At 41.7% G+C, this 15,589-nt stretch overlaps 1 protein-coding gene across 8 annotated transcripts in view; it reads right to left on the bottom strand.

The window, feature by feature from the left end:
• Positions 1 to 15,589, bottom strand: part of LOC126854440 (AT-rich interactive domain-containing protein 2) — a 44,178-nt gene that overhangs the window by 2,633 nt on the left and 25,956 nt on the right. For 2 of the 8 annotated variants that reach the window (XM_050601175.1, XM_050601178.1), the window contains exons 5-16: positions 8,132 to 8,610; positions 7,429 to 7,937; positions 6,940 to 7,340; positions 6,595 to 6,814; positions 6,096 to 6,504; positions 5,167 to 5,478; positions 4,099 to 4,305; positions 2,023 to 4,007; positions 1,727 to 1,886; positions 1,468 to 1,626; positions 818 to 901; positions 17 to 108 (exon numbers count right to left, since the gene is read on the bottom strand). In XM_050601175.1, coding sequence (XP_050457132.1) covers positions 17 to 108; positions 818 to 901; positions 1,468 to 1,626; positions 1,727 to 1,886; positions 2,023 to 4,007; positions 4,099 to 4,305; positions 5,167 to 5,478; positions 6,096 to 6,504; positions 6,595 to 6,814; positions 6,940 to 7,340; positions 7,429 to 7,937; positions 8,132 to 8,610 — 5,017 coding nt within the window. The remainder of the gene's footprint in view (positions 1 to 16; positions 109 to 817; positions 902 to 1,467; positions 1,627 to 1,726; positions 1,887 to 2,022; positions 4,008 to 4,098; positions 4,306 to 5,166; positions 5,479 to 6,095; positions 6,505 to 6,594; positions 6,815 to 6,939; positions 7,341 to 7,428; positions 7,938 to 8,131; positions 8,611 to 15,589) is intronic. The other 6 variants (XM_050601180.1, XM_050601181.1, XM_050601177.1 and 3 more) reach the window with 6 other exon arrangements.

Here is a 15,589-nt window from a genome sequence, read left to right as displayed (position 1 = left end):
TAAAACGAAAGTTTACCTTCTACCATGTGTTGAGTATATGACTAGGTTCCTAAGAATGAGAGCTGCCGTTAGGCGAATACTTTTGGTCACTGGACCTTCGTTGTCATCCTGTAAAATAAGAAGATAACAGTTGACGATCACGAGCGCTCGTTTTCTTTCCATATACAGGCAGCAATCAATACGGATGAAGACACTGAGCTTTAATTGCTAAAAAAAACTTATATGAAAAATGCATGGATATGGTATACGGCGATTCTAAATTGTATGATTTCTTTCTATGAATGCGTCATATGAGAGTCGTGTTAATGTCATGTAAGAAGCTGCAATCTCTCGGCGAAGCTGCGGTTTGTTTGTTGTCCTGACTGCCACGTGAATTCCACGTACATAACATGTAACAGCGAATCATATCCTTGCACCTTAACCATATTACAACAATAAAACAAATATACGTACAGACAAATAACATATTCAGACCTACGTCTAACGCATCTACTTTGTACGAATTCTGCTTTCTGCTGCTCTATCGAAACACTGTGCCAACACCTTCCTAACATAAGTATTGCGAGTCGGACACATGTAAAAAAAGACAAATGCTACGAGATGTATGTAATGTCGAAATAAAAATGAAAAAAAAACATGCTACAACAAACGAAAGGATAAAACAAACGAGGAATTTGAGGAATGATATATGGTGTGCGAAAACAGAGAAAGAATAAAAAAAGCACAAAGAGGCGACAAAAGGGACAGCAACAGCAGCAGCGCACAGGAGCTGTGGCTGTGGTTGTGGTTTCTTTCCAACTCTGAACACATTTTTTACCTGTTCCGGTGGAGAATTTTGCCCAGGTCTGGGAGAAGAAGAGCTTGTTGAGGTGGCTGCAGCGGGCTTGGACGGCCTCTGCTGCTTCGCCAGGGAAGAGAGAGAACAAGAAATTTTGTTAAATTAATCGTTCAAAGATTCTCAAAGGGACAGGATCGAAGATTGTCGGGAGATTTCACAGAATCGACTTGATAGAATATCAATATATGAGAAAAATTATAAAAGAGAAGTGTATTACGAGATATGTGTATTACAAATCTGTGTAGCAGTGTAATTTGTATATTGATTTACATTATCGCAGGGACAAAGTTTCCCTCAAAGATTATTCTCGCGGATCATACAAAATACATTTCGCTTAATCCTGTTCTTCCGTTCGTGTCTATATTGTTCGCCCATTTTTATTCCAAAATGCTATCCAAAATTCTATAAACATTGTTCCACCTGATATTTTTCAATCTTACAACTTTATCAATCTTTCATTTTCAATCAAGTATAACAATACATACGCACGCACACAATGCAAACAATATTTTATTAAAGTACCGATTTAATTCGTTTTAAATGTATACAGAGAGAACACGAATAGAGAACGGCAAACTCCATGTCTTCGAGCACAAATTTAAAAATTATGAAACGTTTTGCAAACTTACCATTAACTCCTTAGGATTAACGAATTCCAGAGCGTGCCGTTTAATAGCATGGAATGCGGCATTGGGTGCGTATCCGGGATGATGCGGAGTCGGAGGTGTGGATGTGGAGACTTCGGTTTTACCCGTCACCGTCAACTGTTTCCTCCTTATCGACATTGTCTGGAAAAAGATTATCGCGAATGTGAAGCTCTCCGCGGATCTCGCCCTTTATTAATTTCAACGAGATTAATAAGAGAAAATAAATTGTAAAATTACTTACATCCGCGTTGCAGTGCCTATCGTAAAGGTGCGTCATTAACGAAAATCTGCGTCTCTTGAGAGCATCGCAACTCGCCCATAGACACAATATCTCCTCGCCACCGGTCGGACAGTGAGCCTCGCAAACGTGAAGGTAGACCTCGTGTGGTGTTTTAAATTGTCTGAAATCGAAATACTTTTCATATCAAACCGTCACGCGCCATAAATGGATTATTATATTTTACTCGATAATTTCAGAGATAGAAACCGATTAACAGAAAACTCTCAATTCCGAAAATTAATTATCTTCGAACTTACCTAAGACATCCTCGCCATTCGCACAGATAAGCGTTAGGGTCGATTTTGATTGTGATAGTTTTATTCTCCTGCGACGATTGCGATAGCGTCTGCGACGCTGGTTGCTGGCTCGTAGAGGGTTTTGACTCTGGCTCGGTAGAGGTCGACGAACTCACCGTCTTCACGACTTTCGTGACGACTGGCGGCTTAACCGCGGATATGCCGTGAGTGGCGGCCGCTTGGTGTGGCGTCGTCGGTCTCGTGGGCGGCGGCGTTGATGCCGGAGTAGGAGTCACCACCCTGGACGGCACGCTGGTGGAAACCGGAGTTTGCTGGGCCATTGCCGGGATTGTAACAGTCACTGTGTTCGGGTTGGCCTGCGCCACTGAACTATTAACTATAATGGAGGCTTGCGGAATAGTAGCGGACGTTGGTACGAGAGGCGGTGGAATGTTGCCGAGCGCCGGACTCTGTAAAATTGGTCGCGGCACTTGCGTCACAACCACTTGCTGCCCTTGCGGCGTTACCGCCACCATCTTCTGTGGAGTCGGCTGTGCAGCGGCCTGCGGTTGCAATATGATGATCGTCTTGGTACCAGTTCCCTGTTGCTGCGTCGTCTGCGCCACAAGAACGGTTTGAGCTTGACCCTGCACCAAAGCTGTTTGAGGCTGCGCCAGTACATAGTTTTGACCGGGTACACCACCAGATACTACATATTGTAGCTGCCCACCAGCGCTCTGTTGTAGTAGCACTTGAGGTTGACTCGGGGGCGGTCTTCCCTTTACCGATGCGGTGGGAATGATAACTTGGTTGTTCGGAATCGTCTGTTGCACGACTATCTGCCTGGGCGCCGTCACTATGAGTTGCTGCTGCTGTTGATGCGGCAGCGATGGTTGTGGCTGCGGTGCTTGAGTGATTTGATTGATGAATATGTGAGGCTCTTCCTTGATGTGCAAAGTTGGTGGATCTTCCTTAACAAGAATAGTCGGCGTCGTGTCCGTTTTGACATGAAGAGGAGGAGGTGGAAGAGGTGCTGCTATCGTCGCCGCTGTCGTTTCCTTTATCGTGTCCTTGTTGACATTCACTTGTTCTTCCAGATCTGTCTCGTCTTCTATGCAATCAGCGGCCAAGGCGGCATAGAGATTCGCTGCGGTGGAGGAAACAGTCGCTTTTTCGCTGTCCTTATCATCGTCTTGCTCCTCGGATTTTATACTCGATACCGTGGACTCCGCTGTAGTCGAGTCGACTGCTGGATCAGGCGACATTGTGCCATTGGAATATTTCGGCTTTTTGATATCCAATTCGTCCGACTCACTAGCTGATCTCTTGATTCCTCGCGGCGCTTCGATCAGAGTGTCCTCGGATGCCTCATTCTGTATAACGTTTTGTATGATATTGCCACCCTCCATCTCGGTCTTTAGTTTCATCTCGGTAGGAGATTCTTTTAACACTTTCTTGATGTGATTCTCCACTAGATCCATCTCCTTTTCATTAATGGAATTTTTACCGAGCACACCGTTCAATATCGGCTCTTTGTCGACTTTTCTCTCTAACAGATCCACTAGCATCATACTCTGTAATGGTTTATCTTTTGAACTCACGCTTGACGAGTCCTTGGACGAGCCATCTTCCTGCGCATCGATATCCATATTGTTGTTGCTCGCCGGCGCGCCATTAAGTAGAATACCTTCAAAACTCGTCAACATATTTTCCTCCTCGACGCCGACGCCGGAACAGTCCCTGCTGCCACCGATGCCACTACTCGACGCTAGCGAGTTGTTGGTAGAGTCCGAATCCTCGGCAATAGAAGTATATGTTGTGCGTTGATTAATCTTGTTTGATGTAGCAGTGGCGACGGTGACGACAGTCGTTGTCAAGGGCGGTCGACAGACCTTGGCCGGTGAAGAGGATATGTGGTTTTCAGTCGAATTTATCATCATTGTGGTGGTAGAAGTGATGGTAGATGTAACGATTTGATTGGCGTTGTCGTTATCATTTACTTCAGTCTGGAATAAACGAGATACTCAATGCAATCGAGGTGACATATACAAAATCTCGCCCGAGCTTACATCGTTAGAAGCTAACGATGATACGTACCTTCTCGCAGTTATTAGTCACAACAAACTTGGCCCCGTTGAGCCTTTGTATTTTTTTGGCAGGAATGGGTGCGAGTGCCGATTTCTGCTTAGCATTCAAGGGAGTCTTTGGGAGTATTGTGGCTGGAGTGGCTGCAGGTGCGGCGGGTTGCATTACGCCCGTCATTTGTTGCTGCAATAACCTCTGCTGCTGCTGGCGTTGGGCAACCTAAGGAAACGTCCACGGTGATGTTAAACAGGAAAATAAGCGCAAATAATCTTTCGAATTCTTTTCCAATATTATAGCATATCTCAACGTCATCGAATTCACTATCGGAAAAAAGAAATATCGTAGAAAACAATCAAATTCATCAAAAACCATGCGGTTTGTTAGTGTTTAATATTACTGATTTATACTTCAGAATCACTCTGTTAAATATTGCTAATGATTCTTTTATGTAATATATTTGTCAAGAAGGAGAGGAAAGGACACGCCATTCTGGTCTGAGTTTATATCTCTCAAAAAAAAGAAGAAACAACAAAATACATAACAAAAATTTAAATACATCAACCAACACTACATCATAAGCGCAGACATTTTGACAAATACTAAAAAGAAGAATGCATATAAAACGTAATGCATATACTTATTGTATTCCTGCATATATACTACTGCGACATAATTAATGTAGATTAGAAATTGGAACAAATATCTTAGCAAGAAAAAAAAGATATCTTACTTCATAATATATAATAAAGTTGTCAAAAAATCTCGCACATAATGAAAGAAAAAAAATTACAATATAAATTAAAAAATTACCTAATTCAATTAAAAAAAAAAAAAAAAACGGATTTATATTAATTTATATGCTATTCTTTATTTTACACTGCGCATATTGTTTTATATATATATAAGATTTAATATTTAATTTGAAATGCACATTAAATTTTCTCATTATTATTTGTATAACATAATCATCATTAAAATATCAGGAAAACAATTCTGAAGATTTCAATCTGATATGTTTTAGAAAAAAATTGTGAAAACCAAAAAAATCTACTTATTCTTGTTAATGTACAACAATGATACCTGGTTGCTGGTTATTAGCTGGTTGGCACTGATGCTGGATGCGATGCTAGCGGTAGTGTTTGTTACACAGGCAGTAGGGGTAGACACACAAGTCGCAGCAGTACTGGGCATGCAGTCGCTGCTGATTGTTACCTTAGTAGCCAATAGGCTTTTTATTATGGAACTCGACGTAGTGCCACTTCGATTATCTTCCTTAACAACTACCTGGACACTTTGTGACTGTTGTTGCGGCTGTGGCTGTTGCTGTTGTTGCGGCGTTTGGGAACCGCTCGCTAGCAACGCTTGGCTCAGATGCGGATGCGATACTGATACCTAATCGACAAGGAGGCAACATACAAATTTCAACCACCATAGCGGAGATCTCGGCTTCGAAGAATATAGTAAGCATTTACGTGAGCACACAATCTGCGATATATCTCGTACGTTATAGCGGAGCTATCATTTTGCGCAGTTGGAAGAAGCGTTTAACAAGCATAAATTACGAATGATATATGATTACATTGATTTCCTCGGAAATAATTCCAAGCAATATTTTTTTTAAGACTGCAACGATGATTGCAAATAAGAAGTATCGTCCTACGTATAGCAAAGAAAGTTTCATATATCTTATAAAATAGTAAATATAAAATTATAGATAATCTCTAAGAGATTTTGTGCAAAAGTGAAATGAATGAATATTGCGCTTACGATTATTCTACTTTATCTACATCGATGATCAGAGAATTAAGTCGAGGATTTTTACAAAGCATGCAAAGGAAACTCTCTCACCCCTGTATTACAAGGAAGTAAATTCTAGTTCGTGTGTTAAAATGGAAAAACCAACAGTAAAAATACCGTTATGAAGCTACAATACAACCAAAGTGAGATCTAAGGTCATGAACGAGAACGGCAGAGAACGGTACAGAGAGAGAGCTAGGACTCGGACCCACCTGACTTTTAGAATCGACCTTGGTCACTGGATTTTGGGACTGGCTCGAGGTGTTGTTGGACGAGGGTTTCGGCGGTGCGGATAATTGGGCTTTGAGGATGGGAGACGCGGGGGTGGTAGAGGTCGTTTGCGTCCCGGACGACGCAGCGGGACTATCGACCTGGGGAGCGGCCGTGCTATCGGGTGCGGGACTTATATTCTTGACTGTACGCTGTTGAACGGGAAGCACCTTTACTGGAGTAGTGTTGACCGCCGGAATCGGTAGTGTATTAGTCGCGACTGCAGCGGTAGTTTGGCTCGGATAAGTGATCGGCGTGGGTGACGCTCGTACACGGATGCCTTCGTAATACTGGGTACCGGTATTCTCTCCCTTCAACGGATTCGGCCCCACGATACTGCCGAAAACGGATCTGTGTACGAAACATACATGACATGTATTAAGAAACATACACGCATATTTTACATTTGATAATTTATACTTCATTGTCCGAGGCAATCACCTAACGCATCTGGGAAAATGCAGCGGGGCTATCACACCTCGTCTGCCGATTTTCGTGCAGCAGCCGAGATACTTTTTATACAACTCTTCCTGCTCAATGCGTGTACCGGGCGCGAGCTCGAAGGTCGCTCTCACCCAATTTAAAGCAAACTGCTCGTTCTCCTGAATGATTTGTTGATGCGCATTCTGCTGTTGAATCGCATTAGCTGTCTCCACTGCTTCTATAAACATGAAAAGCAACGTTCGGCGATATACATATATATATATATATATATATATATATATATATATATAAAACACTCAGATTTTAACATCCTGGGAAAAAGGGGGCCAGAAGATTACATACTATGCGTTGTCGACTTGGTTGAGGTCGCGGCGGGAGTTGTAGGTCGAGATGATGCCGGACTGGCAGGTGATGCAGTAACTGTTGCGGTGACCGTCGCTGGAGTAGACGGAGTAGAAACAGACGTAGTCGTTGCAGCTGGCGTAGCGGGAGTAACGGGAGCAGCGCCCTGCGCAGCAATGTTTTGTTGCGCCGCCACTGTGGAGACTGTTTCAACCACTCGCATGAGAATACAAGCCTTTGGACCGTAACTTTGCGCCTCCACGGTGACGAGGGCGACGAGGGTGTCGATGGCACCACGAACTCGCGCGACGCTCGTGCATGGCCTTTCACCCAGTGACGTTAAAGCGTATAAACATTCCAAAGTGTATACTAAAAGGGCTATGTCGCTCAGGGCTAAAAATCTGCAAGCAAGCACAATGAAATTTTATAAAGAACATACAATCACAACAAAAAATCTGGAAAATATATTAAAAAAACCAGTGTTTATACCTGCATATAAGTTCATATACATTGTCTGCCAAGCCAAACGTGACAATTTCTTCGTTGATGTCCTGCTGGCTAATCTTGTTAAGCACCTCCAGACAAGATATAACGATAAACCTGTCCTGAGACTCAATTCCCATGGCCACACACGATAGAACGACGTTCGTTATCCTCTCGCCGGCCTCCTTTAGAATAATTTCGTTCGCTATGTTCCCTAGTACGTCAAAGCCGAGCTGGTGCAGATTACTCCATCTCGCTCTCACGCACAACAGGACGAATCGCAGGAAACACCGATTCCTGCCTAACACCACCGCGTTCTCTGGCGTAAAGCTGAGATTCCGTAGGATCGACGCGATTTGCAGCACACGCTGACCATATGGATCCTGCGTACCTAATGTCCTACCGACGCAAAACAGATCCTTATCCTCCTCCTCGAACTTAATGGAATTTTGGTTTTGATCTCTCAGGCTTTCGTCCGACGTAAGCAGATCCAATCGTGAGCAATCTGGAAGTATCTGAAATCATGCGAAACCATAACGTTTGGAATCTCAAAAACAAGAGGACAGAAAACAATACAATTAAGGAGACACTTAAAGAGTTCATATATGTATAATCGCAAACAGTGAAGCGATTATATACTTAAGATTACTTCAAGGATATTAAATTTAGAAATATCAAAGATATTTTAAGAAAAAAATAATCATCTCACCCCATCGATATCAATCAGCGTCGTCGTCTCCTCGTTCTCTGTCGTCGACGCAGCGACATCCTGTTGCTTGCTCTCCTTCTCCTTCTCCAAAGTCTTCCGTCTAGAGAACGTCGGCAGACTTGTGAGCGGCTTCTTCATAAAGGTCCTTTCGTTCGTGAGATCTATCACGTCCTGGGAGTCAAGCACGTCCGACCAGAAGGAGTTGATCGAATAGTTGCGGACGCGCGAGTACACCTCGATAAAGAGTTGCCGCGTACCGGGCGAGTCGAAGACACCGGCGTGCGCCAAAAGAATGTTCACTAATCGGGGATATTTGTCCAGCCGTAGAGTGTGCTTGCCCTCGTTCGACAAAAGGGTGCAAACGTTGATGGCAAAGTCCTGCTCGTTTGGCAGCGGCGACAGGAGCGATAGCGCGAGCTTGTCGTAATTCGAGGGCTTGTAAAGATCCGCCGAAAGCCCGTTGTAATCGCGCAAGGATTCTGAAAGTAAAGGAAGAATGGATATTTAAGTATTTTGTGACAAAGAAATAGATCTCTTAATCCAAAAGTTCGCTCTGAAAATTGCATCTGTAATTATATAATTCTACTTAAAAATATAATCTACTTAAAATTCTTTCTCTCAGTGATAATTTTTGTCTCTGTCTAAAAAAAAAAAATTAGATTTTAGATAGATAACTTGGACAACTATGTTCGTGTGGAATTTATTCAGTCAAAATTAACATCCGATCGGCTACGATAATTGGCATCGATAACGATATCTCCGAAACGTGAGATTACACGTATTCGGCGAAGTGTCACCTGTATTATCTATTCTCGTTATGACTATGTTAATGCAGTATTAACGAGTGTCGGAGATTTACCTTGGGAATGTATAGATGCGAAGGTCGTGCAAACGTTTACGCATGTCGTATCCTCGCTAAAACCTCCGACAGTTTTCAGCGTGCGATGTATAATAAATTCACCACGACCGCTTACTTAAAATAATTAAAATACGCCGCTATTATCACAGCGGCTAATTAAAATAATTAAAACGCGCAGCATCTCTCTGAATGCACCGATGTACAATCACCGGGAAAAAAATATTTTATGTATAAAAATAAAAAAAAAAGAAAAATATTTTACTAGCGCCTGAACGTGTTAAAGGAATATAATTTTGTGAAACAAATTTCCGAAAATTTAAAAGAGAAAGGCGTAAATTTACGCAGGTCCTTTTAACGTAAAATATAACTTCCAACATGTTATACGTTGCCAGTGATTAGCATTGCAAATGCCGTTTTCACACAAATCGATAGAACTATCTCTCGCCTAGATAAGGGATTCTTTGGCAAAAATAAAGAAAGAAATTAGAAAATAAAATAGATCACAAAATAGATGGCAGATTCTCGGAGTCATTCTTTTTGCGCAACGCGATTACTCAGCTGTCTGTCTGTCTGTCTCGCTCTCTCTGTAAACAACGTTGAAAGTTACAAAACCACTTAATGCCTCGGACGTATCTCTTATCGTCGCGCGTGTCGAAGAGCATTTTTGCGAATCCGTATCCGCCAACGCGCCGATCGAAATATCTTTTCTCTTCGAACGCGACATTTCTCTCCGAAGTACAATCTCTTCTGGCGATCGTCGGCGGAATTGTCACGCGGCCAATCCGACCCTGCCGCGCTTGACGACAACTCATTGAGGCAGGTCATGGCTGGTTGATGCAAGAAAGCGGAGCTAGTATGATTGTGCATCGGATAGCGTTTCGAATCGAACGACGAAGTAAGTCGCTCTTTTGCTTATCCGCGTTTTATCGCGCCCGGCGAGAGAGATTCAAGCTTCACGTACAGATTCGCAAATTTATTAAGAAAAAAATGAATAGGTAGCTGAATAAACATCGTGAAATAAACATTTTTCACTCGCGTAATAACTTTTTTTACCACTAAAATTCAATTTCAATAAAAAAATATCTATCGTGTATTTAATAGCTTGTTAAGATTTGAATATATTTTTTAAACAGAGATAACAGAGATTGCCAATTATTTACAATATAAGATCAACATTGTCAAAAAGAGACTTTTTTAAAAATATTCCCCGAGTCCCAATAAAATTCTACGAAATATCTCTCATTTTTCCAGATACAAAAAAAATTCTTGAAAATTCCATATTTTCCATGTTTTTTCAGAAAGCAGACTTCATTTATAAAAATTTAATTAAAAATGTATATATATATATATATATATCTCACAGAACAAATATAAATATTAAAAAGTAATAAATATTAAATATTAAGTAATAAATATTAAATAAATATAAATAAATAAATATTAAAAAAGACTATATGAATATATGAATAAGAATATAAATAAGGTCTAAACATATTTCGTTGCGTTATCAGTTGGGGGTTCATAATTGGGGATCCAGAGTCGGGAAACGTTTATTTCGTTTAAGAAATATGAAAGAGGCAGAGTCGATAAGAAATGATTATCGGTTATTGCTGGGATACGTGGAGCGCTTATCTGAGAAGCGGCGATATTTTGAGCCACGATATCTGGAATAGTTGAACCAACTAATCCAGCGTTTAGTTCACCGGCAGTGTACAACGGCTGGTTTATCCCCCTCCCCGATGATGATGATGATTTCTCGTCTTTTCATCGCCGTCAGACACGATCCTCGGTTCACGACGAGACGAAACAGACACGCGTTACTAAATATAATAAAATTATGTGTTTGTTAATGTAATGATTTTTTTACGTCGCGCGCTTACAATCAATAATGTTTGAGCAACGTTCGAGACGATTCGCAGGATGATCGACTTCATTCCCGATGCACCACAAGTAGGTTGTGCTCTCGGTCAAGGTCAGCTTTCTACAAGTGGCCGGTTAACGTTCCGTCAATGAAAACATCACGCTAAAATATCACGGGACTATTAAAGTAATATGATTTCTGATTTCGATTTTTTCAGAGAAATATATAAATTCTTTAATAAAGACATGCATTATGCATATCTCTGCGTATTCGTGTATTTTTTAACTTTTCGAAAATAATAGGTAAAAAAATTAAAAACAATCATTAACATTGATTAAGCCAAAAAATTTATAGTCTTCTTCATCCTAGATAATTTAGGATAAATGACATTAATGTTGCGCTCATTTACGATGGATCTTATTTTAAGGTGAAAAGATTCTCTTCCAGATGTTTATCGTCAGGAATCTCTTTTTATGAGTAAATAAACGCGAGTATTTCTTTGTAATTCTCCTGTTCTCGATATTTGCACGATCGACGAGACGATGATTGATTTGTTGAAGTGATAATCCTCCCTGTCGTCCGGAGCAAATTAGTTTCCTTCTCTCAAGCAAAGCTTTAGCATTAGCGTATTGAGAGCCGCGAACACGAGCTGAATATATGAGAGCTGAATGTACGTACAGGGCGCAACGTTATCGGGGATCGCGGTAATCTTTTCATCCGCAAAACCGCGATCAATATCGCGTCCCAGGAGAAGTGTCGAGTTTCGTCCGGAAAGAGAAGAGAGGGGGAGGGGGACGGGGGATGGGGAACAGAAACCAGCAACCGGTAACGGCGAAAGACGAAGGAAGGAGTTGGCGGGGGTGGGCAGAGAAAGGTGCAGGATCTCCGAAGGAGAGCCATGGTCTCGTTAATAAAATCACGAGTCGTCAACGATGCCGCGAAGTGGCAAGTATCGATTTCAAGCTGAACACCTTGTTTCCACGGCGTAATAAAGGGTGTGCTGCTTTATGCGATGGACACAAAGGAAAGTTCTGTCGCTGATAAAAATGTCTATTTTTGTCCGCCCATTTGCATATCTTGCATCAATTATCAAGAATAAAGATCTCTTCCAATTTCTAAATTATATAAAATATGTCAGCTTCAAGAGAGCATTGATCCTTTCCAAATTTTCACAGTTTTTTTGTGAAAAAGAAAAAAGGAAAGATGAACGCGTGATGTATCATACGTTATCTATAAGTAAAATTTGTATAACATTTCCCCCGATAAAGCGAAATGCGATTGATTCGCATTAAAGGATCTATTTATAGCCCATCATTGTGATAAAAGCAATACGCAACTGGCGCACTGTCATCGTACGACATCGTGTTTCCCCGCGTTCAATCAATCCACTTCTACACCCGCAGTCAGTATCAACAAACGGTCAACTATGATTAAATACCGATAAATAAGCGATACGCTAACATGACCGAGGATCGATCGATTTTCACTCGTGACCACCGGGACAAACGTCATAATCATAGCATTACCACTTTATTCTACTCTACGTACTCTGCGTTCCTCAATAACTAAATTAAGACTCTTTAAAATATAATTTTATAAAGAAAGAAAAAAAACGAAATAAATAATATTAAGAAAAATAAATAATATTATGAAATAAATAAATAATAATACGAAATAAATAATACTTCCGTGAGGGGCACGGGCCAATTCTTTCTCTTCCTCTCTCTTGCATTTTTGAACAATTTCGCTTTTAAAAATACGCCCGTAAAAATGATTAAAATAAAATTCGATACGAACGCACAGCGGGGTGAAACGAACATCATATGGTCCGCGCGCGTTAATTGGTATTGCAGTCTGCTGACAAACGCCTCGTAACGAGATGAGCGCGCGCGGCGCGTCGTCGATGGTACCGGTGGCACGCGGTGCCTCCTTTTTCCACTCCTCCCCCCGAGGCGTCGTCGCGTCAATCGTCGCGACGTTTGACTACAGGTGGATTTGATCCGTGACTCGATATTTTTAACATATACATAGGTTCATCAAATTAATTAATAAAAAAATTGTTTTGATAAAATATTAACGAATTGTTTTCAATTTTTTTTTTTAATATTCAGATTTTTTCCGCTTTTGGTTTTTAAAAATATGATATTTACGATATTACTATGTTGTCTTGAAAATATTCATAAATTTTTCACATTATCGTGTACCTCTTTATATGTATAATACCTGTGCAATTGCTATAGAATATATATATATAAAAGAAAACTGTGCATCCGTTCTTTAAATCCTTCGAATATTGTCAGCTAAATATCGATTTCAGATCGCAAATATGAAATTTCAATATATTTGGGAGGTAAAATGTTTTCTTTTAAATGACATTTCTAATCTAGCACACGATACAACGCAATACACACGGAGCCAGGAATCGCGAGCGAGCTCTCTCGCTGGAATCGCGGCGAACATCACGCAAGCGCGGGCATTATACCGGGACGATCAAGAACCGACGGAACACTTATCCCCGCAAACGCTTATTGATTGTGACGCGCGCCCCGCCGTGTCTCTCGCTCCCGCTCTGTCAGTCTCCCTCTCTCCATCAACGGTTCTCTCCCACTCACAATGGAACGCACGTGACAAGAGTGTCAACTTCTATACTTAATTAAGATCTTAATTTAAATTCAAAACACTTTTTCTCCTTTCGCTCTTCTCACCCGAGAAGAACAATTTTTTGACATTTGGTAGAAAGTTAGAAATGACAAATTTTTGTAAAAAAATGTTATATATTGTGAAACGGAAAAAAAGTGACCAAAGCAATGGCCATTTAACGATCACGCGTCGCAAATGCTCGATGAACAACAGTTCAGTGATCGCGTATCACGCGATTCTCGACACATTCAGTGAATATATGCACAGCAAGAAACAGGAGAAAATTTTACGATACGTGCATACTCAATCGAGATTTCCTCGAGCTGATCATCGCAAGAATTTGTTTTTACAAAAATTTTGTCATAAAATAATGATTAAATTTATAACGAAAAGTGATATCGCAATATATTAAGAGAAAATGAATAATGGCATTGCAATTATATCGCTGACTCAGAAAAGAATATACCGTAAAGTAAACATTAATCATCGTGTTTCATCACAATGATTAACACCGATCGATCTTCGATCTGAATCTCTCGCGCATATTTCTAAGCCAATGTTTCTCAATCAAATATATCGCGCGACATATTACTTAATGCGTTTCAATTATTAAAAAAAAAAAATCTTGTTATAATATCAAAGAAAGAAAAGAGTTGATCTTCCTAGGAATTGACAGCATACGCATAATCGCGAAGCCGGGAGTGAGCGCGAATGATTAGCCGAGCGAGAATCGGCATCGATACCGTAAAGAGGGATGAATCGGAATGGGAAATGGGGAAGAGGGGGAGAGGGTGAGCTTCTCGCCAGGGCGCCTTTACTGACCCGGTTCCGGATGAGCGTCGCGCCAAGGGGGTCGAAGGGCGAGAAGAGGAAGAGTCGGAGTCGCTCGCTCGCGACTTGCGCGGAAGCTGCCGAGGTCGGCGCCGACTACCAAGAGGACCCCGCCAAGCAAATTAACAATCGTTACGTACACGTAGATATCGGTAAGCGTCATTTTCGTACTCCTACCCCCGCCCATCCCCCCGACAGACGGGTCTCGCACCCTGGGCGCTGCGCGCTTCCACATCATCTCCCCCTCTCCTAGTTTTCGCCCTCACCACCCCAGTCATCCGGTTACCCTAGAGCTTCTGGAGCGAGGCTGCCGCATGCGACATGCGCATGTGCGCCGAGTATAGACCCGCGCGCGTTCCGCCAGTCGACGAACGACGGTGTATATGCGCTATGCTCCCCCTACTTAACGTATACAGGATGTCCCAGCAAAGGACCATATGTTCTATCAGCAGATTCTTCAAATCAATCTGGAACTGATTTGTTCTTAACGAAAATGTGAAGGCATTAATAATTTTCGAATTATACTCAAGAGAAACATGTTTCAGATAAAGTTTATTTACGCGAAATTCCAATTCAATATATCCGATACTAAACGATCTTAATATCCTTGTTAAGGTAAAAAAAAAAATCATCGAACTAGCCGAGAAATGTGTCATCACGAGGGAATACCGTCGAAATATTTGGGACACCCTGTACATATGTGTGTCATGATTATCGCCCATTAAATTATCTTACACACCGTTCGCACGACCCCTCCCACGCTCCCCCATTTCCCTTGCCCCTCGGACGCGCGAATGCAATCGCGGCTCCCAGCCGGGGCCACCGCCGCGACTCGCATGTGCGCGCCGCTACGCTATCTATCTCCCTATATCCCTCTCCGGCTCGATAGCCCGCCGCCACCGCTGCTGCTCCAAGAGCAGCAGCACGTCAATAACCCGTTGCCGCCTTGGCCGCGGCTACGGTTATATACGTACGTGTATAACAAGCGCGTACGTCTACGTCTTCTGCGAAGGCAGATGCAGACTTAACACGATACTAAGAGTCTCCTCCCAGAGTCGCGCCGGGGATGCCCTAATTTGATTATGCCCATACAAATGGGGATGTTATGAGGACCGAGCGTCGATCTATTCCCTCCGCCCCCTCTAATTATCATGTCTATAATTATCGAGAATTTATTATATAATTATCGTTCCTTTCTTCTTGTTCGTTTTAGTCGATTTCCATTTTATATCATAAATGCATACGCGATGGTGAAAACTTGAGATAT

Source organism: Cataglyphis hispanica, chromosome 14 (genome assembly GCF_021464435.1).
Source record: "Cataglyphis hispanica isolate Lineage 1 chromosome 14, ULB_Chis1_1.0, whole genome shotgun sequence".
NCBI classification, from domain to species: Eukaryota; Metazoa; Arthropoda; class Insecta; order Hymenoptera; family Formicidae; genus Cataglyphis; species Cataglyphis hispanica.
The sequence above is the reverse complement of the archived record's forward strand: the minus strand, read 5'-3'. Positions and strand labels throughout refer to the sequence as shown.